The sequence below is a fragment of the Canis lupus genome, chromosome 24 (genome assembly GCF_048164855.1).
Source record: "Canis lupus baileyi chromosome 24, mCanLup2.hap1, whole genome shotgun sequence".
Taxonomy (NCBI): domain Eukaryota; kingdom Metazoa; phylum Chordata; class Mammalia; order Carnivora; family Canidae; genus Canis; species Canis lupus.
The window spans coordinates 14,084,729-14,108,308 of NC_132861.1; the positions used below are offsets into that span (position 1 = coordinate 14,084,729).

Here is a 23,580-nt window from a genome sequence, read left to right on the forward strand (position 1 = left end):
TGTTGATACATAGAAGAGTTGCAAGAGTAGTACAAGGAATTCTCAAATAGCCTTTACTCAAGTTCATCAGTTATTTATATTTTGCTAAATTTGCTTGGCATACATACACTCATGATTTTACCTGGAGTTTTTAAGGATAAATTGGAGAATTGTGTCACTTTATTCTTAAGTTCTTCAGTATGCATTTCCCAAGAACAAGGATGTTCTCTTTCATAAAGCGTAATTTAGAAAATCAGTAGTTACCAAATCTTTAGTGCATTTTTAAATTTAGCCAATTGTCCCAGGAATGGTCGAATCAAATTAAAGACTATCCTAGGTATTTACTTAGCTTTTATTTTATTTTTTTTATTTTTATTTTTATTTTTTTATTTACTTAGCTTTTAAAAAAATGTCCTTTAATAACTGTTTCTCAGCCCCCCCCCCTTTTTTTGTCTTTATTGACCTTGACATTTTGGGGGAGTATCAACCAGATAGTTTGTATACTGTTACTCACTTTGGGTTTGGCTGGTAAATCTTTATGATTAGATTCAGGTTATGCTGTTTTTTTTTGTTTTTTTTGTTTTTTTAAATTTTGTTTATTTGACACAGCACACAAGCAGGGGGAGTGGCAGGCAGAGGGACAGAGAGAAGCAGGCTCCCTACAGAGCAAGGAGCCTGATGTGGAACTCAGGACGTAGGACTCAGGACAGGGACCATGACCTGAGCCACCCAGGTTATACATTTTTTAACAGGAATACTACAGAAGATGTGTCCTATTCAGGAAACATGATGCTGATTGTGCGAATATTGGTGATAGTAGCTTTAATCTTTTGGTTGTGGTTTTCCTGCAGGTTTCTTCGTCTTCAAATTACTGTATTTACTTTGTATTTAATTTTGGGGGAGATACTTTATTAAGTAAATATGCCGCTCCTCATCACATTTCACTTACTGGTTTTAGGATAGTCATTTTTTTCTATAGCTATGAGTTGGCATTCTGCCACAAAGAGGTTCCCTCCCTTTTATGTATTCATGTGTTTATTTATAGCAGTCTGGACTTCTGTTTTGTTCAATACATTATAATTTTTTATTAATTTTGATGCATAAATTATCCCTAACCTGGCCTGGATGTTAAGCTGTCTCCCCTTCCCCTTGTCATATCTTTATCATTCTTTGAACGCTTCTTAATTTCCTGGCATAAAATATTCTAAGGCCATCTCATACTTTCCCTAGCCCTGCAAACAACCATTTCTCTAAAGTATCTTGGTTCCTTTTAGTGGAGAATGGCATTTAGAAACCAAGATATGGATTCTAGGTGTGCTCATTGCTATGGGATGTCATGGTTTTGAGTTGTTTTTTTTTTTTTTTTTTTTTTTAATTTTATTTATTCTTGAGAGACAGAGGCAGAGATACAGGTAGAGGGAGAAGCAGGCTCCATGCAAGGAGCCCGATGCGGGTCTCGATCTCAGAACCCTGGGATCACGCCCTGAGCCAAAGGTAGATGCTCAACCACTGTGCCACGCAGGTTTCCCTTGAGGTTCTTTTAGTGGACCTTATAGTAAGGAAAGTTTTCTCAAATTAGTTCACATTGGTATTTTCAAGTCAAATTTAACATTAGAGTGCTTTTTTTCTTTGAATTTTAATTCTACAGTTTTATTATTATTCTTTAAGATTTTATTTATTTGTTCATTAGAGACACAGAGAGGTGGAGACATAGGCAGAGGGAGATCCCTCCCCTGCAGGGAGCCTGATGTGGGATTCAATTCCAGGACCCCAGGATCACGACCTGAGCTGAAGGCAGATGCTCCACTACGGAGCCACCCAGGGGTCCCAGTTTCTGCAGTTTTAATTGGAATAGCTACAGAAAGCTGTAGAGAACCCTCAATTTGTTCTCTATCGTTAAAGTCTCTTATGATTTGTTTCCCTCTCTCCTTTATTTCCCCTCCCTCTATGTTTGTTTTGTTTCTTAAATTCCACTTATGAGTGGAATCATATAGTATTTGTCTTTCTCTGGTTTATTTCACTTAGCATAATACACTCTAGCTCCATTCACATTGCTGCAAATGACAAGACTTCATTCTTTTAGATGACTGAGTAATATTCTAGTGTGTGTGTGTGTATTTTGAACACTTGGGCTCTCTCCATAATTTGGCCATCATAAATAATGCTGCAGTAAAAATAGAGGTGCATATATCCTTTCAAATTAGTGTTTTTGTATTCTTTTATAAATAGTAGTGTGATTACTAAATCATAGAGTTGTTCTATTTCTGACTTTTTGAGGAATCTTCATATTGTTTTCCAGAGTGGCTGCACCAGTTTGCATTCCCACCAGTAGCCCTTTTCCACATCCTTGCAAACACCTGTTGTTCCTACGTTGTTAATTTTAGCTATCCTGACAGGTGTGAGGTGGTTTTGATTTGCATTTCTCTGATGATGAGTGATGTTGAGCATCTTTTCATGTGTCTTTTAAGCCATCTGGATGTCTTTGGAAAAGTGTCTATTGATGTCTTCTGTCCATTTCTTAACTGGATGATTGTTTTTTTGGGTGTTGAGTTGGATAAGTTCTTTATAAACTTTGGATAGTAACCCTGTATTATATATATCATTGCAAATATCTTGTTCTATTCTGTAGGCTGCCTTTTAGTTTTCTTGTTTTCTTCACTGCGTAGAAGCTTTTTCTCTTGATGAAGTCTCAGTAGTTCATTTTTAATTTTGTTCCCTTGTCTGGGGCGATGTGACCCCAACTCTGCCACCCTCAGCAGTGTGACAGAAAATCAGGTTCTGCTTAAAGTCACCCTTTTATCTCAGCAGAAATCATCTGAGAGTCTTGCAAGCCATGGGGACTGGGGATAGGACCCCTCTTCTTGACTGCTTTCTCACTGTTTGCCTGTTCTGGGGAAACAGTCCTAGCTCAGGAACAGCTGAGGCCTCCAGTAAAAAGGATGGTGGTGAAGGGCACTGCTGCTTCCTGAAGTCTAGACGGACTGAGCCCTATGAAAACAGTTTATATATTTTAGGGTGGGCTATTTTACCCAGTCTGGCTAGTGAAGAAGAGCAAATTTTCCTTTGCACTCCCCTCTTCCACCAGCTTGCTTCTGTCAGTAGATGTTTCTATATAGTTATTTGCCTATATATAAAGCAGCAGTTATCATAACATTTAACATTTAAGTGAGTAGAATATAAATGTTTAGAGATTCAGATAGTGTAGGAAACGATTACTTATATTTAATTTATAAATTTTGTTACACAGAGATTTGAGACGGTGTTTTCATTTTATATTTTTATTTACATTCAAATTGCTCATAAGTATCTTTAACATTAATGTTGAGTTCACCTCTAGTTATTTTTGTGATCTGAGCATAGTTTGTCAGAGCATGTTGTCTTTACTTGCATTTAGGTGTATCCTTACGTACAGCACTTTTAAATTAATTTTTGATGGCATTAGTGGATACCGTGGCTTAGGATGATAGCATTTCTATTTTCATAATATTGACAATTGATTTTTTTGTTTGTGTATTTGCTAATATTCCCATGATAATATATCACTGATAGCTGACTTATTCTCTCCTTTATAAAAGTAATTTTTCGAGTCTTATTTATTCCAATATCCATCTTGTACAATGATGAGATCGTATCTAGGCATAATTAATAAATGTGTTTAAGCTCTTTACTTCTCTAAAGTAAAGGCATTTAGAACTGTCATTTAGCAAGTTTGTGTCAGGTCCACAATCCTTTGTTATTCAAAAGGACATAATTGTGAGAGGTTTTGTTTTGTTTTGTTTTTTTGGATATGATAGACACCTAGGGGACCTGGATAATAAAAGTAACTCCCTCTGTTCTGAGAGGTTTGGGAGAAAGTACCTTGTATATTTGGGCATGTGGACACATTTAATCTCACCTCTGAATCATTGACCACTTATTCCTCAGCTGCCCTGATTGAATAGGGGACACCTATTCCCTCCTTCTTCTGTGCCAGTTTTCAGAATATAGGAGGAGGCAAGCCTAGATGGCAAACCAAATGTGACAGAAATTGTAGAAATTGAATGGCTTTTGATGGAAATACTTCAGCTGTGTGTTACCTCTCTCCAAGTTTTAGCTTGTGGATCTTCAGTGACCCTGTAAAAAGAGCTGCTTGAGTCCTTTTCATGTATAGTGTGGGGACACATGTCATAAGGTATGACTAATAACATCATTTTTAAATAAATCAGAATAAAAATAAATTTTTTTCTGAAATTGATCATTGATCTATAAATTTCTTTGATATTTCTATTTGATGTTTAGGAAAACATTGGAGATTTGTGCTTGGAATAATGGTCTGAATGAAACGGCTTTGATGTGGGCTGAGAGTTTCTAATGAAGTTGATTTAGCATCACATATATCCCTTCTATTAAAATGTTTATTAGCAAAGAAAAATGTTTATTTTTATATGATTTACACAGTATTTGTATTCTGGGGAGAGTTGACTACTTTGGAGTACTATTATACTTGTTAAACTAAAAACTCTTACTTTCTAAGTAATATCTTAGAAGGAACCAGAGGCCAGTCTGACCTCCTACCCTTTCACTTGTCAAATTTCTGTGGAAATGTTGGAAGGATGTGCGTGTGGTGTGTTGTTGTTCAGTTTAATAAACTGTAACAGAGCTAGAGCATAAATGGTGCTACCAGTGGACCAGACGTTTTTGAGTTCTCAGTGGAGTGAAAAATAGTAGGAAGAATGCAGGAGACAGCAGCAAGTGGGAAGAGTTAGAGCAGGAAAAACAATAAGCAATAGAGAACAACGGACTGTAGCCTTCTCAGGAGAGCCTTGTGGAAGGTGCCTGTCGGAATCCGTAGCTTCTGTTGGAGTGTGGCTGTGAGGCGGTCGCCATGGTAATCCATAAAAGAAGTTGGTTTGCAGGAACTGGTTCAGCCGAGCCTTCTGTCTTCTGTTCAGAGTAGCTGGCATGCTGGGTTTTCACCTTTAAGGTAAAGCCAGAGACATGGTCTTTGTGGGAGGTGAGTGACCTCTTATCTGAGGAGAGCTGATCGGTCCTAGGCCTCGAGACTAGAGAGCACTGAGAGGGCCTATGGTAGTTTGGTTTTACCACCGGAGCCGGGAACGGTGCAGTCCCTCCGTCCGCCCTCCGCCCTCCGCCCTCCGCCCTCCGAGTGTCTCCCGCTTTGTTTGCTTGCCGGCCTGCTGCTCACACAGAGCTGCCTCTCTAGAGCTTGCAGCGGGTGCTCTCTGGACAAGTGCAGGGGAACCCCGTGCCAGGTACTTCTGCTAATCATCTTTCATTCACAAATCTGAACGACTACCCAGGGATTTCCAGATTCTTGAGGAAACCTGAGAGCTTGAAAGAGAACAAGAAGCTTGAAAGATTCTCATTTGGGTGACAGTAGTGTAAAGAGTAGGGCTTCTCTTCTCTTCTCTTCTCTTTTCTCCCAATTCCTTCGTTCCCTCCTTGCCTCCCTCCCTTTCTTCCTACCCACCTTTTTCTATTTTCTTTTCTTTTCTTTTCTTTTCTTTTCTTTTCTTTTCTTTTCTTTTCTTTTCTTTTCTTTTCTTTTCTCTTTTCTTTTCTTTTCTTTTCTTTTCTTTTCTTTTCTTTTCTTTTCTTTCTTTTCTTTTCTTTTCTTTTCTTTTCTTTTCTTTCTTTTCTTTTCTTTTTTCTTTCTTGTACTGCTTTTGTTGGAGTGATGGCATCTTTTTTTTTTTTGGCCAGTTTCCTATAAAATGTCTCGCATATGTAAGTAAAAATCTTTGTCTTAAGTTATTCAGTGTCTCTATCTTCCCCTCTATACTTTCCAAAGCAAGCTGCTTAGCATGCCTTAGCTACTCTTTGAGTAATCTCTTTCTAGTTAGTGTTTTTTGAATAAATCATGGCAGATCTAGTTATAGAAATGAATGCAAGTGTTACAATCCCTGAGTACATAACGAATTAATTAAGAGGTGGAAGAAATGAAAGGTAGAAGGAAAGGTAAATGTGCTAATTTTCTTTTGCTTCACGGCAGGAATTTCTTAAGTACTAATGAAATTGGTAAATCCAGCTAGAGATTTAAATGGAGAATTACTAGAAGCCCTAGAGCAATATTATATCCAATAATACACAATAAAAATTAAGAGGTGACCTGGGGAATGGAAGTTTGGAGGGTGTGTGTGAGTGTGTGCACAAGTTTCTCATCTTGCTTATTTTTAAAAAAGATTTTGTTAATTTATTCATGAGAGACACAGAGAGAGGCAGAGACACAGGCAGAGGGAGAAGCAGGACCCCAGGATCACAACCTGAGCCGAAGAAGGCAGACGCTCAACCCCTGAGCCACCCACGTGCCCTTTGCATATTAGATTTAAAAGCTTTTGACTGATGCATATATTAAGTGCTAATAATCATCATAAAAGCTAAAACCCAACTGTTATCAGTGGTTGTCCCTGGGGAAAGGAATGTAAAGGAAGGAGTGGTAAATAATACTTAAATATGTTTTTATTTTACGCCCCCCTTTATCATTTGCATTGCTTTCAGATTGTGAACATGCAATATTTATTTAAAGCCTTAAATAAGGCATACAGAAGGGATTTGATACTTATTCTAATATTTTTAACAACTGCCCATAGGGAGCTAAATCCAGATTTTTGAGTAGATTGAAGATTGGCATATTCGCCTTCCACCTACACAGTAACTATCTGAAACAGTGCACTTACAGAAAGTTCTGTCCTGTACTGGAATTTTCCATCATGTTGCTCAGGTTTGGTAAAACGACCGCTTAGAGAAACCCCAGTGACTAATGCTTTAATCATACCTTTACATAGTACTTTAATGCTACAGAGAAGTTTCTCATTCGTTGATTTCTACCACAGCCCCACGAGGGACGGAGAGTAGATGTTTTCCTGTATCATGAAGCGAGGAAACTAAGATGGACAAAGTGACTTGCTAAGGTCATAGGGTTTGTAAAATGATGACAGAACCTGCTCTCAGACTCTTGATTCACTGTTCATTTCACTACTTCTGTAACAGTTTTACTCTTGCTCGGCTCTTGTCCTGTGACACCTGAAGTGTCTCTCTTACCAGTTCCCATCTTTCTTCTTTATGACATGACCCAATCTCAAGTTCTGACATTAATGATGTTGATTTCTTACTGCATTCTGGAATCTGTATTCTAGTTGTGTTTAAAATATATAAATCTGTGTTTATTTTAAAAGATAAATTTTACTGCAGTTTTTGAGAAGTACCACGTGTAAACATTGGGTATCATTCAACCTTTTATTATTTCAGCAGCTGGACAACTCTTATTTCATACCCTGCCAACCTGATCTTTTCTCAGAGACATAGATCCCTTCCAGATTTTTCTCATATCCTTGTTTGGCACTGTTGTGGTTTGACAAATCAAAGCAGTGGAATTTAAGTATTGTTTACCTCAAGAATTAACTTACCTTTTTGGGCTTGCAATATTAAATAAGCAACACTTGGCCTTGTCTGAACCCTATAGTTGTGTTTTTCACCTAAGAAATTTTGATTTCAATGAATGATGTACTCTCCAGAAAAAGAACAATGGGGAAATGTATTTAGCTCTTGTCACGGGAGCCCAGTGTAATACTCTTGTGACTCAGTCATATGTTTTGTTTGTTTTTAAATTTTTATTTAATTCATGAGAGACACACACAGAGAGAGTGGAGACATAGGCAGAGGGAAAATCAGACTCCCTGAGGGAGCCTGGGGGGAATCCTGATGCACAGGACTCAATCCCAGGACCCTGGGGTCACGACCTGAGCCAAAGACAGATGCTCAACCACTGAGCCACCCAGGTGTTCTCAATCACGTATTTTAAAAAATTGTGGTAAAATATATATAATGTAAAATTTGTCATTTTACCTAATTTTAAGGGTACACTTCAGTGACATTTGTTACATTTACCACATTGTGTAATCATTATCATTGTCTAATTCCAAATCTTTTTCATTACCCCAAACAGAAACCCCACCATTCCTCCCTCTGTCCAAATCTTGCTATCCTGTACTCTACTTTCTGTATTCTATGAATTTACCTACTGTAGGTATTTCATATAAGTGGAAACATAAAATATTTATCGTTTTGTGTCTGGCTTCTTTCACTTAGCATGTTTTTATGATTCATTATTTATTGCATGAATCAGTACTTCATGTTTTTAAATGGCTGAATAATATTCCATTGTATTATTCTATGTCTTATTTATTTATTTATTTATCCCTTGATGGGCATTTGGAGTTGTTTCCACCTTCTGGCTATTATGAATAGTGCTGCTGTGAACATTGACATATATGTCTGTCTGACTTCCTGGTTTCAGATCTTTTGGATATATACCTAGGACTGAAACTATTGAGCCGTATGGTTATCCCATATTTAACTTTTTGAGGAACCACCATATCTCTACATTCTCATCGTGAGGATGTTATTTTTTAATTTTTTAATTTTTATTTTTACTGTCTTGATTCTAGCCATCCTAATGGGTGTTGAAGTGGTACCTCGTGATTTTGATTTGGGTTTGCCTAAAGAATAATGATATTAAGCATCTTTTCATGTACTTACCTGCTAGCTGGGTTGTCTTTCTGTTTTTTGCTTTTTTTTTTTTTAAGAGAGAGGGGGAGGGGGCAGCCCCAGTGGCTCAGTGGTTTAAGTGCCACCTTCAGTCCAGGGCCTGATCCTAGAGACCCAGGATCAAGTCCCACATCAGGCTCCCTGCATGGAGCCTGCTTCTCCCTCTGCCTGAGTCTCTGCCTCTCTCTCTCTCTCTCTCTCTCTCTCTCTCTCTCTCTCTGTGTGTCTCTCATGAATAAATAAATAAAATCTTTAAAAAAAAAAAGGGGGGGGGGTGGGACAAAAGGAGAGAAAATCTTTTTTTTTTTTTTTTAAAGATTTATACATTTTAGAGAGAGAAAGAGAGTGCATGTGTGAACACGAGCAAGAGGCAGGGGCAGGGGGGAGAGAAAGAGAATTTTAAGCAGACTCCATACCTGGTGCAAGCCCAATGCGGAGCTCCATATCATGACCCCGAGATCATGACTTGAGCTGAAATCAAGAGTTGGATGCTTAACCAACTGAGCCACCTAGGCACCCCTGGTTGTCTTTTTTTTTTTTTTTCCTTGAGCTGTGGAAGTTCTTTATATATTCTGGGCATTAATCCCACTTGGTCATGGTCAAGAAACCTTTTAATATATTGCTGAATTTGGCTTGCTAGTGTTTTGTGGGGAGTATTTTTGTATCTCTATTCATAAGGAATATTGGTCTGTAGTTTTCTTATAGTGTCTTAGTCTGGCTTCAGTGGTAGGGTAATGCTGGCCTCATAAAATGAGTTAGGATGTGTTTTCTCCTCTTCAGTTTTTTGGAAGAGTTTAAGAAAGATTTGTGTCAATTCTTTAAGTGTTTGGTAAGAATTCATCAGTAGAGACATCTGGAACTGGACTTTCCTTTGTTGAGAGGTTTTTAGTTCCTGACTCAATCTCCTTACTTGTTTTCAATCTTCAGATTTTCAACTTTTTTCTTAAGTCAGTTGGTAATTTGTTTTTAGTAATTTGTTTCATCTGGATTTTCCAATTTGTTGGCATATAGGTGTTTATAATATTCTTTTATAATCTTTTGTATTTCTGTCAAATTGGTAGTAATCTCTTTTCTAATTTTATTAAATCTTTTCTCTTTTTTCTTCATTAGTCTAGCTAAAGGTTTGTCAAATGTGATGATCTTAACAATCAGCTTTTGGTTTTGTTGATTAATAAGTCCTGTTTCCTTGTTGAACTTCTGTCTGGTTGTTTTACCTGTTATTGAAAGATGGTATTTAATTATCCAACTATTGTACAATTGATCGCTTTCCCTTAGATTTTGTCAGTTTTTAAAATTTCTTTTTTTAATTGAAGTATGATTGGCCTATAACATATAGGTGTATAGTATAATGATATTCATTGTGAAGCTGTCATCACAATAAGTCTAGTTACTATCTGCTTTAATAAAGAATTGCAAAAAAAATTTTGAGTGTGGTAAGAACTTTCAAGTTCTGTTCTCAGCAGCTTTTATTTATTTATTTATTTATTTATTTATTTATTTATTTATTTATTTATTTTTTCAGCAGCTTTTAAATATGCAATGGAATATTTTAAATTATAGTCATCATGATTTATACACCCTCATGACTTACTTTATAATTGGAAATTTGTACCTTTTGATCCTCTTCACCCATTTTACTCATTCCCCCTCTTCCCTCTGGCAGTCACCAGTCTATTATCTGTGTCTATGAGTTTTGTTTCTTTGTTTTGTTTTTTGGGGGGTTCTGCACAAAAGTGAAATCATATGGTATTGCCTTTCTCTGTTTGATTTATTTTGCATGGCATAATAATCCCAAGGTCCATCCATGGTGTTGCAAATGACAAGATTTCATTCTTTTTTTATGGCTGAGTAGTATTCGTGTGTGTGTGTGTGTGTGTGTGTCACATCTTTATCCATCAGTGGACATTTAGATTGTTTCCATATCTGTGCTATTATAAATAATGCCACCATGAACATTGAGGTACACACATCTTTTCAAATTATGAAAAGATGTTTCCATTTTCTTTGGATATATACCCAGAAGTAGAATTACTGAATCATATGGCAGTTCTATTTTTAATTTTTTTAAAGATCCTCTGTACTATATATGATGATGTTGAGGTACATTCCATCTATACCCACTTTTCTTTTTTTAAAAGATTTATTTATTCATTCATTCATTCAGAGAGAGCGAAGAGAGAGGCAGAGACACAGGCAGAGGGAGAAGCAGGCTCCCTGCAGGAAGCCTGATATGGGACTCGATTCTGGGTCTCCAGGAACGCCACTGGGGCTGCCCTATACCCACTTTGATGAGAGTTTCTATCATACATGGATGTTGAATTTTGTCAGATGCCTTTTCTGCATCTGTGGAGATACGATGTTTATTCTTCATTTTGTTAATGTGGATTATTATGTTGATTGATTTCTGGATATTGAGCCATTCTTGCGCCTCTGGAGTGAATGTCATTTGATCATAGTGTACAATCAGTTCAGTATGTTTTGAATTCCATTCACGAATTCTTTGCTGAGGATTTTTGCATCCATGTTCATCAGAGATGTTGACCTGTAATGTTTTTGTGTTGTTCTTACTTGGTTTTGATATCATGGTAATGCTGGCTTTGTGAAGTGGGTTTGGAAGTTTGGGAAGAATTTGAAAAGGATTGATATTTTCTTGTTTGGTAGAATTCACCAGTGAAGTCCATCTGATCCTGGACTTTTGCTTGTTGGGAGGATTTTGGTTATTCAATCTCCTTACCAGTAATCATCTCTTCAGACTTTCTATTTCTTCAGGTTCTATCTTAGAAGATTGCATGTTTCTGGGAATTTATCCATTTCTTCTAGATTATCCAATTTGTTGGCATGTAATTGTTCATAACAGTCACTTAGATCTTTTGTATTTGTTTGGTATCATTTGTAACTTCTCTTTCATTTCGAATTTTGTTCATTTGAGCCCTGTCTCTGTTGTTCTTAATGAGTCTAGCTAAAGCATTGTCAATTTCTCTTATCTTTTCAAGGAGAAAAGACTCTTTGTTTCATCTTTCTGTTTTTTGTCTCTATTTTATTTCTGCTGTGATCTGTATTTCCTTCTTTCTACTAACTTTGGCCTTAGTTCTTCCTTTTATAGTTACTTTAGGCGTAAAGTTAGATTGCTTATTTGAGGTTTTTCTTATTTCTTGAACTAGACCTGTATTGTTGTAATCTTCCCTCTTAGAAATGCTTTTGCTCCATCCCATATATTTTGGTGTGATGTATTGCCATTTTAATTTGTTTCAAGATATTTTTTGATTTCTCCTTTGATTTCTTCATTAACCTGTTGGTTGTTCAGGAACGTATTGTTGGTCTCCACGTATTTGTGATATTTAGTTTTGTTTTCTTAAAATTGCTTTCTAGACATACTGTTTTGGTTGGAAAAAAAGATATGTTTTCCGTTTTCTTATATTAATTATTAAGACTTGTGGGCTAACATCTGTTTTGGAGAGTGTTCCATGAATACTTGAGAAAAATGTCTATTGTGCTTTCGAATGGAATGTTCTGTATACGTTTACTGAGTTCATCTAATCTAAAGTGTTGTTTAAGGCTATTATTTCTTTATTTATCTTTTTTTTGGTCTAGGTTATCTTTCTATTGATGTAAGTGGGATATTAAAGTCCTTTACTATTGTATTACTGTCATTTTCTCCCTTTAGATCTGTTAATATTTGCTTTATATATTTAGATACTCCTGTGTGGGGTGCATAAATATTTACAAATGTATCTTCTTGTTGAATTAATTTCTTTATTATTATCTAATGTCCATCTTTGTCTTTTATTACAGTCTTCATATTAAAGTCTATTTTTGTCTGTACTCCACGTATCTTTTGGTTTTCATTTGTATGGTATATCTGTTTTCATCCCTTCACTTTCATTGTATGTGTCTTAACATCTAAAGTGACTTTCTTTGGGCTGCATATACATAGGTCTTGTTTTTTGTGTTTTTTTTATTAGTTCTTTCAGTCACTATCTTGATTGAGAATTTAGGTCACCTACATTTAAAGTAATTACTGATAGGTATGGACTTACTGCCATTTTGTAAATTTTTTTGGGTGCTTTGTACTTCCTCTCTTTCCTTCTACTTTTCTTGTTGTCTTCCCTTGTTTTGATGACCTTCTATAGTGTTATGCTTAGATTACTTTCCTATTACCTTTTGTGTATCTAATGTAGGTTTTTATTTTACTTTTTTACATGAGGCTCACTTGTAATGGCCCATATATAAAATAGTCTGTTTTAAAGGTAATGGGAAGTTAATTCTAAAACTCTGCAGTTTTACTCCTTCTCCCCTATGTTTTATGTTTTTAATGTCACATTTTACATCTTTTTATTTTGTGTATCATTTAATTATTGAAATTTTATTTAATTTTACTACTTTTGTCTTTTAACCTTATACTGTCTTTGTAAGTGCTTATAGTATTACTTTTACTGTGTATTTACTTTTAACAGTAAGATTTTTACTTTCCTATGTTTTCTTGTTACTCTTTAGTGCCTTCCTCCTCACCCCCCCATCTTGAAGAAGTCCCTTTAATATTTCTTGTAAGGTTAATTTAGTAGTGATAAATTCCCTTAGCTATTGCTTGTTTGAAAAACTCTTTTCTCTTCTTGAGTTCTGAATGATGATAACCTTACTGGATAGAGTTCTTAGCTGGAAGTTTTTTCCTTTTAGCACTTTGAGTATATAATGCCACTCCCTTCTGGCCTACAAATAAATCTCCCTTATATGGTTTAGGTGTTTTTCAGTCTGATTCTTTTGCCCTGTGTCCTAGAGTGAATGAGTCTGCACACAAGTCCTGTCTCTAAGAGCAGAATCTTTGTTTCCTACAGCCCTTTGTGTCTCCTGGATGTAAGCCCTATTGGTTTTCCAAGCCAGATGTCCTGAGGTTTGTCTCTCTGGTGCAAGTTCCAAGGGTTCAAGTGCTTGAAGGATCGCTCCATATTTGTGAGATCCCTCTCAACTTCTGATTATTGGTCATTGCATCAGGAGTAGGGGTTTTGGTAAGATAGTGTCTCTGCCTTTCTTTCCTTGTTGATGTGGCCTTTCTATCCTTTGTTACGGAGGAAATGTTCAGCTAGTTTTCAGCACTCTCCCACACCCCTTGGAATTGTTGGATATTTTAGCTGTAGAGTTGTCTTGTCCATGGAAGGAGGTGAGTTCGGGATTCTCCTGTGCAGTCATCTTCAACTGCCTCAATTTTGTCAGTTGTTGATTGGTGCATATTATGTTTGTAATTGTTACATTGTCCTGATGGATTAAATCTTCTATTAGTATATAATGTTCTTTGTCTCATATCTTCCCCTCCTCCAGCTTTACTGAGATTGATATATGACATATGCAAGTTTAAGGTGGTGATTTGATACACGTATGTATTGCAAAATGATTATCACCTGAAGGTTAACACCTCCATCTCCTCACATAATTTCTGTGTTTGTGTGTTTGTGGTGATAACATTTAAGCTCTACTTAATTAGATCTTTCAAGTATATAATATAGTACTTTTGTAAGTTTTTTTTTTGGGGTATATTTCACAATGTACATGTAGCTTATTTTTAAATTTTAGATGTACATGTAGCTTATTTTTAAATTTTTAAAAACAGATTTTGCCTATTTATTTGAGAGACAGTGCAGGTACAAGCAGGAGGGGGGGGCACAGGGAAAGGGAGAAGCAGACTCCCCGACAAGCAGGGAACCCGGAGTGGCACTTGACCCCAGGACCCCAGGTTCATGACCTGAGCCGAAGACAGACACCCAAACAACTGAACCTTCCAGACGCCCCCCCCCCACATAACTTTTTTTGACTTAAAAATCTATCTTGTTTGATAATGATAGCTTCCTTCCCCCAGCCCTCTTTTAGTTACTATTTGCTTAGAATATATTTTTACATTCTTTTACTTTCAGTCTCTTCGTGTCTGCTTATCTAAAATGAATCTGTTGTAGACATCCTATAGTTAGATCATATTTTTATCTGTTCTGCCATCTCTACTAGATAAGAGAGCTAAAGCCATTTACATTGAAAAGTAATTATTGATAAGGAAGGACTTCTGCATTTAGGTATTTGTTTTCTGTGTGTTTGTTTTGTTTTGTTGTTTAATTCCTCCATTAGTGCCTTTTTGGTATTTACTTGCTTCTAATGTACCATTTTGATTCCCTTATTTTCTTTAAGTTTTTTTGAATATTACAATTAGCATCTTAAATTTATAACAACCTAGTTGGAATACGAACTCAGTTTCCATAGCACACAAACATTCTGTGCCTGTACCTTCCTATCCCTCCACCTTTATTTTTATTTATTTTTTAAAAAGATCATATTTATTTATTCATGAGAGACACAGAGAGAAAGGCAGAGACATAGGCAGAGGGAGAAGCTGGCTCCTTGTGGGGAGCCCGATGCGGGACTTGATCTCAGGTTCCCTGGATCACAACCCAAGCTGAGAGAAGACATTCAACCACTGAGCCACCCAGTCGTCCCTCCCTCCACCTATACGTTGTGTACCTATTAATACAGATCTATATTTATTTAATGTGTTTGTGTTTTCAGAAGAAAAAGGGAGTTAAAAAGCAAAAGTACAGTAATACTGGCTATTGTATTTACCTGTTCTTTATTTCTTTACATGGCTTGGAGTGATTGCCTAGTATTTTTTTCATCTTAGCCTGAAGGATTCCTTTTAGTATTAGAGGTCAGGCTACTAGTAATGAATGAATCCCACAAAGCCTGTCATGGAATGTCCTAATTCTTCATTCCTTAAAGACAGTCTGCAGTTACAGAATTGTTCGACACTTTTTCTTTTTCAGCACTTTAAACCTATCGTCCCTCTCTCTTCTGGCATCTATGATTTCTGATGGCAAAGAAGCTCTTAATCTTTACTGTGGATTCCTGTGATGAGTTATTTCTGTCTTGCTGATTTCAAGATTTTTCTTTGTCCCTTGCCAGTTTGATTATATTGTGTGGATCTTTTTTGAGATTTTCCAGCTTGAAATTTGTTGAATTCCTTGGATATGTAGATTCAAGTCTTTCATCAAATTTGGGAAGTTTGAGGCCATTATTTCTTAAGATTTTGTTCCCCTGCTTGCTCCTTTTATCCTCCTCCTTTGGGAATTCTCCTGATACATATTTTGTATGTTTGATGGTGTTCCATTGGTCCCTCAGTTCATTTTTCTGTTTTTTCATTGTGCTCTTCAGCCTGGATAATTTTAGTTTCCTTATATTCAAGTTTGCTGATTACTTGTCCTCCTGCTCAAATCTGCCATTGGATCCCTCTAGTGAATTTCTTTCATCAGCTGTTATACTTAATTCCAGATGTTCTATTTGGTTTCATTTTTATTATAATCTCTTTATTGGCATTGCCTATTTATTCATACAGCATTCTCGGTATCCTTTAGTTCTTTGAACATATTTAAGACTATTGATTTAACGCCTTAGTAATTCTGATGTCTAGCATTCTTCAGGGATAGTTTTTGTCAAGTTCTTTTTCTCCCCCCAGAATGCTGTGGTTTTCTGTTTCTTTGTATGTTTTGTAACTTACTGTTGAGAACTGGACCATTTGAATATTACAGTGTGGTGACTCTGGGAATCAGATTTTCCTTTTCTCAGTGATTGCTGTTGAGGATTGCAGTCATCTGTTTGTGTGGTGACTTTTCCAAAATAACTTTGCAAACTGTGTATTCTTTGTTGTGTGTGGTTACTGCTGTTTCTTTTACGTTATCTGTGGTCAGCTTGTGAGCTGACAGAGATTTACTTAAATGTCTAGGTCTCCCCTGCTACCACCCAAAAAACCCAGAAAGGGAAGTTCATGTACCCCTAGAGGGTGGAAACAAATGCAGGTGTCTGTGCTGTTTCCCCAGGCTACCCCCAGTGTGACAACATATACAACCCCAATGTTAGGAGGGCAAGGTCTCCATGGCCTACCCTGACACCAGCCAGTGCTCCAGGCACATGGGCCTTGTGCCTACCTGTGCTGTGGGGTAAAGGGACAGGAGCTGGTAGCTGGATTGGGCACTTTGCTCTCTTACCTGGGTTGGGCAGCCTCTGTCTTCGTCAGCCCTCCCGTGGTTGGTCTAAGTTTTCTGAAATAGTTGATTCTGATGGTTTTTCCAGCTTAATGGTTTCATTGGAGGCACTGACCCCTAGCTCAGTTTTCTGCGACATCACCCCACCCATGGTTATGTTTTGGACATGACTGCACATGGTGCCAGCTGCAGTCAGTTCCTTTTTGTGTTTGACAAAACTATTTCAGTTTCATATTCTTACTTTTTATTAGGGTGAACAGGAATACAGTTTGCCTTTGGAATCTGGAGAGTATGAACTCTGTTGTTGTAGTAATAGAGTAACTTAGAAAGTACTTTTGATTTCGCTTCAACTTAATAATACCTTGTATCTATATAGTGATTTTCTTCACAGGAATGGGAGAGACTCTATAGTATATAGTAGAAGGAGCTTAAGACAATGACACATTTCTTGTTATTTGTTCACCAGAGTAGGTGAATCTCTGCAGAGATGCTGCAAAAACCAAATCTGAAGCTTTTTTTGTTTGTAGGTAAGGTGCTAGTAAGGGAGTTCCAAAATAGTTATGTTTTAAATGTGTAACTGTCCATGAGAGTGTTTTATAAATTTCTTAGTAAATTTTTTGGTATTGATATGGGTGGGATTTGTCAAATTCCGTGGACTCACTCAAATTAAGTATGTCATCATGCTACGTTTGGTTATATTTCAGAATTTTCTTTTTGATGTTATTGTTAAACTAAATGTGAAGGCTTGGCAGAGTAATTCTTTCTAAGCCTAGTATCAACACTATTACTTTTTGACAGAGTTGAATTAATGAGAGTTTTCAGTAACTCATTGTCTCGTGAACATTTACAGATTAAAAACGTGGGGGTTTTTTGTTGTTGTTGGCACCAAGTTAGTGTTCTTACTTTCTCATTCCTTGACTGATTAAAAGATTTGAAAGTGAATCTGAATCTTTTATTCTCTGCATGTAAATATTCTCTACAAATAACACATTTGGCTGTGAATTATATAACTAAACTTTTCACTGAAGGTATTAGATTAAATCATACAAAGATCATACCTTTTAACATGTCTAACAGGAACATTGAGGTTCTAACAGGTATGTAAACTGGAGGTTAAAATTATATGTCTAATGTTTTTGGTTTGGTCATTTATCATTGAATTGTAATAATGATTGAGATATGTAACTTGGTTAGTTTCTGTTTCTTACATGATATGTTTGTGTATGTAATACTGTTAGATGAAAAGGATTAATTAAGTGTAGTTCTGAGTAAATTTAAATTTGCAATTATTTGGCCAGTGATTAATCGTAGAATTGAATTTTCCCTAATTGCTTACATGGGGAATTTTACGTGTGTAACATTTTACATATGTGCTTCTATGGTAGTAGCTGAAGAAGAAAGTAAGCTACTTTAATTTCTTCTGAAAAGAATTATGTTCTCGAAAACTTTGAAAACTTGCCAGAAGCCTTCCCTATTGGGTTGAAGATTTTTGCGGTGGTATGGAGGATGGAGGGGAGATGGGATGTACATATGAACATGTACACATACACCATTGGAAAATAAGTTTATATGGTTTCTCTATCTCCGTGGAACTTACACAAATGGCTATCAGAAGCCCTGTGATGGTAACAGAGGCCAGGGCCTTTCAGGAATGTGATTGATTTCCAGAGGTTGATAATTGGTTATATAGTAGTTCAGAGATAGGAAGGCGTTTTGAGTTCTCCATTCATGTTGGAGACCGTACCTCCTTCTTTATATTATTTGTACCATATGCTGTCTTACCAAGGGTGGCTTTGCTTTGTGCTGATCTCGGATTCTCAGACAGCACTTGCAGCCCTTTGTAATATGCTTTGATGGTGCTGTGCTACTATTAAGTCTGGTTCAACCATAAGAATCCTTTGTACTTTATGTGGAGCACATTTTAACTTTGATGGCCGAATTAAAACCAGAGGTTACTTAGCAGTCCTAGACCAAGATTCTTAGAATGACTGTATATCAGTGCGGAACCTCCAAATACTTTCTTAGTTACTTTGACAATTTCAGTCTTTTGGGGGTGTTGATCTGAAGGTGGGAGTAAGAAGGGGTAAAAGAACTATTTGTTTAGTGCCTACTCTGCCAGACATTGTTCTAAATCTTCTATACAGTTTTTAGAAACAGGCCATAAGGATATTGCCTGCCTTATTTTGCAGATTTGGAAATTGGAGCATGAAGGGGTGAAATATTTTGTTCTAAGTTCACACTTTGATTGTGACTCTATGTTGTTGCTATCTTAGAATTACAGTGTTTTAAATTTGGGATAGACCAGATAAGTCTGGTCTCTCTTACAGTGCTGATGAGAAAAGCAAGGTGGAGTGATTTTGGAAGATGACACTGTGGTTAACTCCTATTAGAACCAGAACAGGAACACAGGCTTCCTAATTACAGTCCATTACTCTGTCCACTGTGTAGCCCACAGTTGGAGTGGTTAAGGGCTCTCATTTTACCAGCATGTAAAGCTATAATGAAATAGCTCTGAAGAAAAATTCAAGACTGCTTTTTTAGTTGCATCTGTTTATGAAGGCTTTCCCAAATTCCTCAGCTCTCATAGTTGTTCCTGTCCTAATATCCTATAGTATGTGCAATATACTAGCATAGTTTGACATTTACTTTCTCCTCTGTAACTTTCAATTTATTTATAATAGTTTTCTACGTGTATGTCATCATGAAAAACCAATTTTTACTTCCCAATTGGATTATGACTTTGCAATTTTGTCTTACCCCTTTAAATCTTTGGTAGCATTGTATATATCAAAACTTTTTTGATTTAAACTTACAATGAAAATAGATTTTGCAGTTAGACCTAATACACACATACTTAATTATTGGAACGAAAGTTTTGCAAACTGTTGTTTACTTGTAAGGAGACATACCATGATCTTTTCTGTTTTACTTAAAAAGCAAATGGTTAAATCCACCACATTAATCTCACTATCCACTAAGTGGGTATTACAATTTGGCAGTCATGTTCTATAACTTTTTGTGCAGGGTTAGGTAGAAGGTAGGTATTCAGAATGTTGGTGAATTTCACCTTTTATAAAGGACTACTGCTTTGAGATGATTTTTATGATGCCTGTAGGAATGATTTTTTATACACATTTTTGTTGTCTCTGATGCAGTTTCAGGGACATGCTGTCTGCCAGGAGAGCAGGTGTGGGCTTCCAGCCTTCCTGTTCTTCATTCTCTTGTTTAAGATTCATGCTTCTTGTATTTTCTGTACTTTGAATTCATCCTTTCACTGCTCAGATACCCTTCGTCTCTCTTGTGTTCATATCCTCACATGGGCTCTTCCTGTTCCTCCAGAACTTTCTTAGTTTCCCAAGGTCACTTGATTGTCTCCTTTTCGGGAAGCCTTTCCTGCCTGTTTTGGCAGTTCTCCTTTGGGTACTGACCTGGTGTGACCCTTCAGTGTTACACTTGGAATGGTAAACACTGGATTGTAGATATGATTTGAAATATGAGAGTGGGGAAAAATGTATTTTATCATATTTGTTTTAAACAAGTCTGGGAACTAATAGTTCACTACAGTTGTCTAGTATAAAAAGACATTCTTGATAAGTATATTTTCTAGGTAGTAGATATTCATCCTTTTACAATTTACCATGTTTTATTCTTGCTCAAATGTATTGCGTTGTCTGTCTTCCTCATAAAGGCAGAATGGAGGGCTGTCAGGCATGGCTTCCATGATTGACCATATAAAATGATTTAATCAGAAGCAGCCTTCCCCTGGGTTATTTTCTTTTTTTCCTGTTTGCAGATGGTATCTTCAAAATGATAGATCAAAGGCATCCTTATAGTTTCAGGTTACTCTTCTTTCACTTGGATGGTTATTTTTTTGTCATGAAAAAGAAAGTTGCTGTACTTTCTAAGAATTCATAGTAGGTAGGTTTAAGGAGGCACTTCATGGCTTGCAAATTCTTGGATTGGATGAGTGTTTCTGAGGATGTGATAATATGTCCTTTTATTCAGAATTTAATGTTTGACCTTTAATAGATTATCCACCTGTTTTTCCTTAATGTCTTAATGAGATCACAAGAACCAATAGATTCACACATTACTAGACATGTGGGGATGGGAAGTACTATAGATTTTGAGGTCTTACATCCGAGATAACCGAGGTCCAGAGAGAGATGCATTTTGCCTCAAGTTGTTACACCTAGTTAGTGGCAAGGCCAGGACCAGACTTACGTCTGTAGCTTTGCTAGGTCAGTGCCATAATAGTGTACCGTGGTCTCACTACAGCAGCTCCACAACTGACTCATTCTTCCATGAAATATTTTCCGTAAAACATTTCCTATTTTTAATAAAATGTCAGTTTGAATTACTAGCATTATATTGACTAAAAAATACTACCTAGGGGTGCCTGGGTGGCTCAGTCAGTTAAGCGTCCAACTCTTGATCTGAGCTCAGGTCTTGATCTCAGGGTTGTATATACTTATTAAGTATTACCCACTATGAATCTTGTTTCTTAGGCACAGCCATTGAGTTTTTTCTTTTTTCTGACTCAATTAATTTATCTTACTAAGACTCTTTTTGAGAGGTAGTGCAGCGATTTCCTGTATAGCCCTGCCCCTACGTGTGCATAAATAGCTTCCCTTATTATCAGCATCCCCCACCAGACTGGTATATTTGTCGTAACTGATGAACTACCTTGAAACATCATGATCACCTAAAGTCCATAGTTTGTGTTATTGTTTACTGTCGGTATACATTCTGAACAATCATTTTAGTATTTTAGAGAATATTGTCACTGCCCTAAAAATCCTCTGTGCTTTGCTCTTTCATCCCTACTTCTTCCCAGCTTCTAATTTTTGTTACTGCCTTCCATAGTTATCATTGAGTTTTTAGTTTCAATTATTATAATGTTTATATTTAGAAGTTTGATTTGGTTCTTTTTAAAAATCTGCTTAGGCTTTAGAGTCTTCTCTTTGTTCTTATGATCAAGCAATTGTTGTTTCTTGGCACATTTGTTTTTTGTTGTTGTTGTTAAAAGATTTTATTTATTTATTCATGAGAGACGCAGAGAGAGAGAGGCAAAGACACAGGCAGAGGGAGAAGCAGGCTCCATGTAGGGAGCCCGATGTGGGACTCGATCCCGGGACTCCAGGATCACACCCTGGGCCGAAGGCAGGTGCTAAACCGCTGAGCCATCCAGGGATTCCAGCACATTTGTTTTATATTGTGTCTTAAATAATTCTGATATTTAATATCTTGAGAGTCCAATTCTACTGTCGTCTTCTGCTGGCTTTTATTCATAGTGCTTTATTTTCCTATTGTTTTGTGTGTGTGTGTATATGAGTTTTGATTGTGAACTCAAATCTGTTGGAGTTTTATTTGTGGGAATTTTTGGTGGGGTGGATTAATTTCAACTTCCAGAGCTAGTTTGTAATTCTGCTAGTTGTGGGGTAAAGAGGGCACCATCAACTCAGGGTCTCTTTGAATTACATTATCTGCTTGGGCGGTTTTGTTTAGGATGATACAGCTTGCGTGGATTTGGGTTATAGTTTTTCATGAGGGTCAACTTGGGGTTATGAATTTTTGGAAGCTATCCTCCATCCTCAGTGCCAAGGACATGTCAGGCATGTTTCCTTGCTGCCTCCTCTGTGGTACAGGATTATTTCTTGCTCACCCTGACATGAAGATCCAGGTCTTTTTTCAAGCTCAGGTCTTCTGTTGGCCTTCCTTTCGTCTTGTTTTCGTTCCCTGCACTCCATTTCATTCAGCTGCCAGAAAAGAGTGTAAAGGTCACTCATGTTGACAAATACCCTCAGTGTGAAATGAAACCTCTTTGGCATTGCCATATCTCCCAGTGTGCTCCCATCATTTTGGTTTTTGTTTTCTGCAGATTCCTCATTTTCTCACTAGCTCCATCAATTACTATTTTTTTAATATTAAAATTCATCCATCTTGTTTTCATCAAGAGAGTCATGAATACCTAATTGCTTCTTTAAGATGAATTCTCTAGTAATAGATACTGAGTCTAAATAATCTTTTGTGTAAGTTATAAAAATAGAGACAGAACAATTAAAAAAGAGTGTCTTCTTCCTTCTCCCTGTGTCACATACTCCTACAACACAGTTGAATTCTGATACCTATCAAAGCTTTGGAGCAGAAATTCTTACCTGAGCATGCCACCATTTCTTTCCTTTATCCTGGTAAAAAAATCACTGATTTAATAACCCCTGTTAATTGTAGTAGGATCATATTTCTCAAGTGTAGAGATGGAGAATTGTTCAGAGCCATTACTATCGGATATTGGGGTCAATTTAAATTTGAAGAGTGCTTGGTTGTCCCTTATTTGACATGATAGAGTTTGTCAGCCTTCAACCAAATCTTCAAGGGATGACATTGAGAACTCTTGTAAAGATACTAAAAATTATACAGCCAACTTTTGGCTTGATGGCTGTTTTTCCCCAGCTATATCTAACTCTAGCGTTGAAAACCAGTCATCAGAAACTGAATTCCGTAGTTGCTCTTTGCCTTTGTAGTTCGCATTCAGCCAGAAGTAGAGATGCACTTCGATTGTTTCTGCTGAAAATCTTGAATTCATGCCATAGGAAATATCCTCCTGCACATTCACAGAGTCTGCTATACAGCATCATTATCATGGTAAGGTATATGTTACTATGCTGTACTTTAATTTAGAATGGTCCTAAAGTAAATTCCATTCTCTCTTTGTACTTTCTGTTTGGAGCTGCTATCCTTACTCCATCTATTGCTATAATCTCTCCCTGTTGAATTGTGTTTTGGGCATTAATTGTTTGATTTGGACTTCCATGGAGTTTTGTGTTATATAGTAAATGTCCTCAGAAATATTGGTGAAAGTGATTGGTAATGTTAAAATGTTGAATTAGAAGAGACTTCAAAAATTACCGAGTCTTAATTTTCTAAACATACGTAACTGTGAAAACCTTAATTTAGGCAAAGGATTACTTGAAAACCCAACACATAAACTTGGAGCTTGGGTTTTTGAAAATCAGTGAGGAGATTGACCCTTTTATTTTGC

At 36.7% G+C, this 23,580-nt stretch overlaps 1 protein-coding gene across 7 annotated transcripts in view; it reads left to right on the forward strand.

The window, feature by feature from the left end:
- USP12 (ubiquitin specific peptidase 12) overlaps window positions 1-23,580 on the forward strand; it is a 145,929-nt gene that overhangs the window by 79,266 nt on the left and 43,083 nt on the right. The window contains exon 1 of one of the 7 annotated variants that reach the window (XM_072795688.1): window positions 4,834-4,972. The exons of 4 other annotated variants lie outside the window; for them this stretch is intronic. Coding sequence is in view for 1 of the 3 variants with exons in the window: in XM_072795683.1 (XP_072651784.1) it covers window positions 22,878-23,183 (306 nt within the window). In the remaining 2 variants the exon portion in view is untranslated. Of the gene's footprint in view, window positions 1-4,833; window positions 4,973-20,985; window positions 23,184-23,580 lie in introns of those variants that run through there. 2 more of the 7 variants (XM_072795687.1, XM_072795683.1) reach the window with 2 other exon arrangements.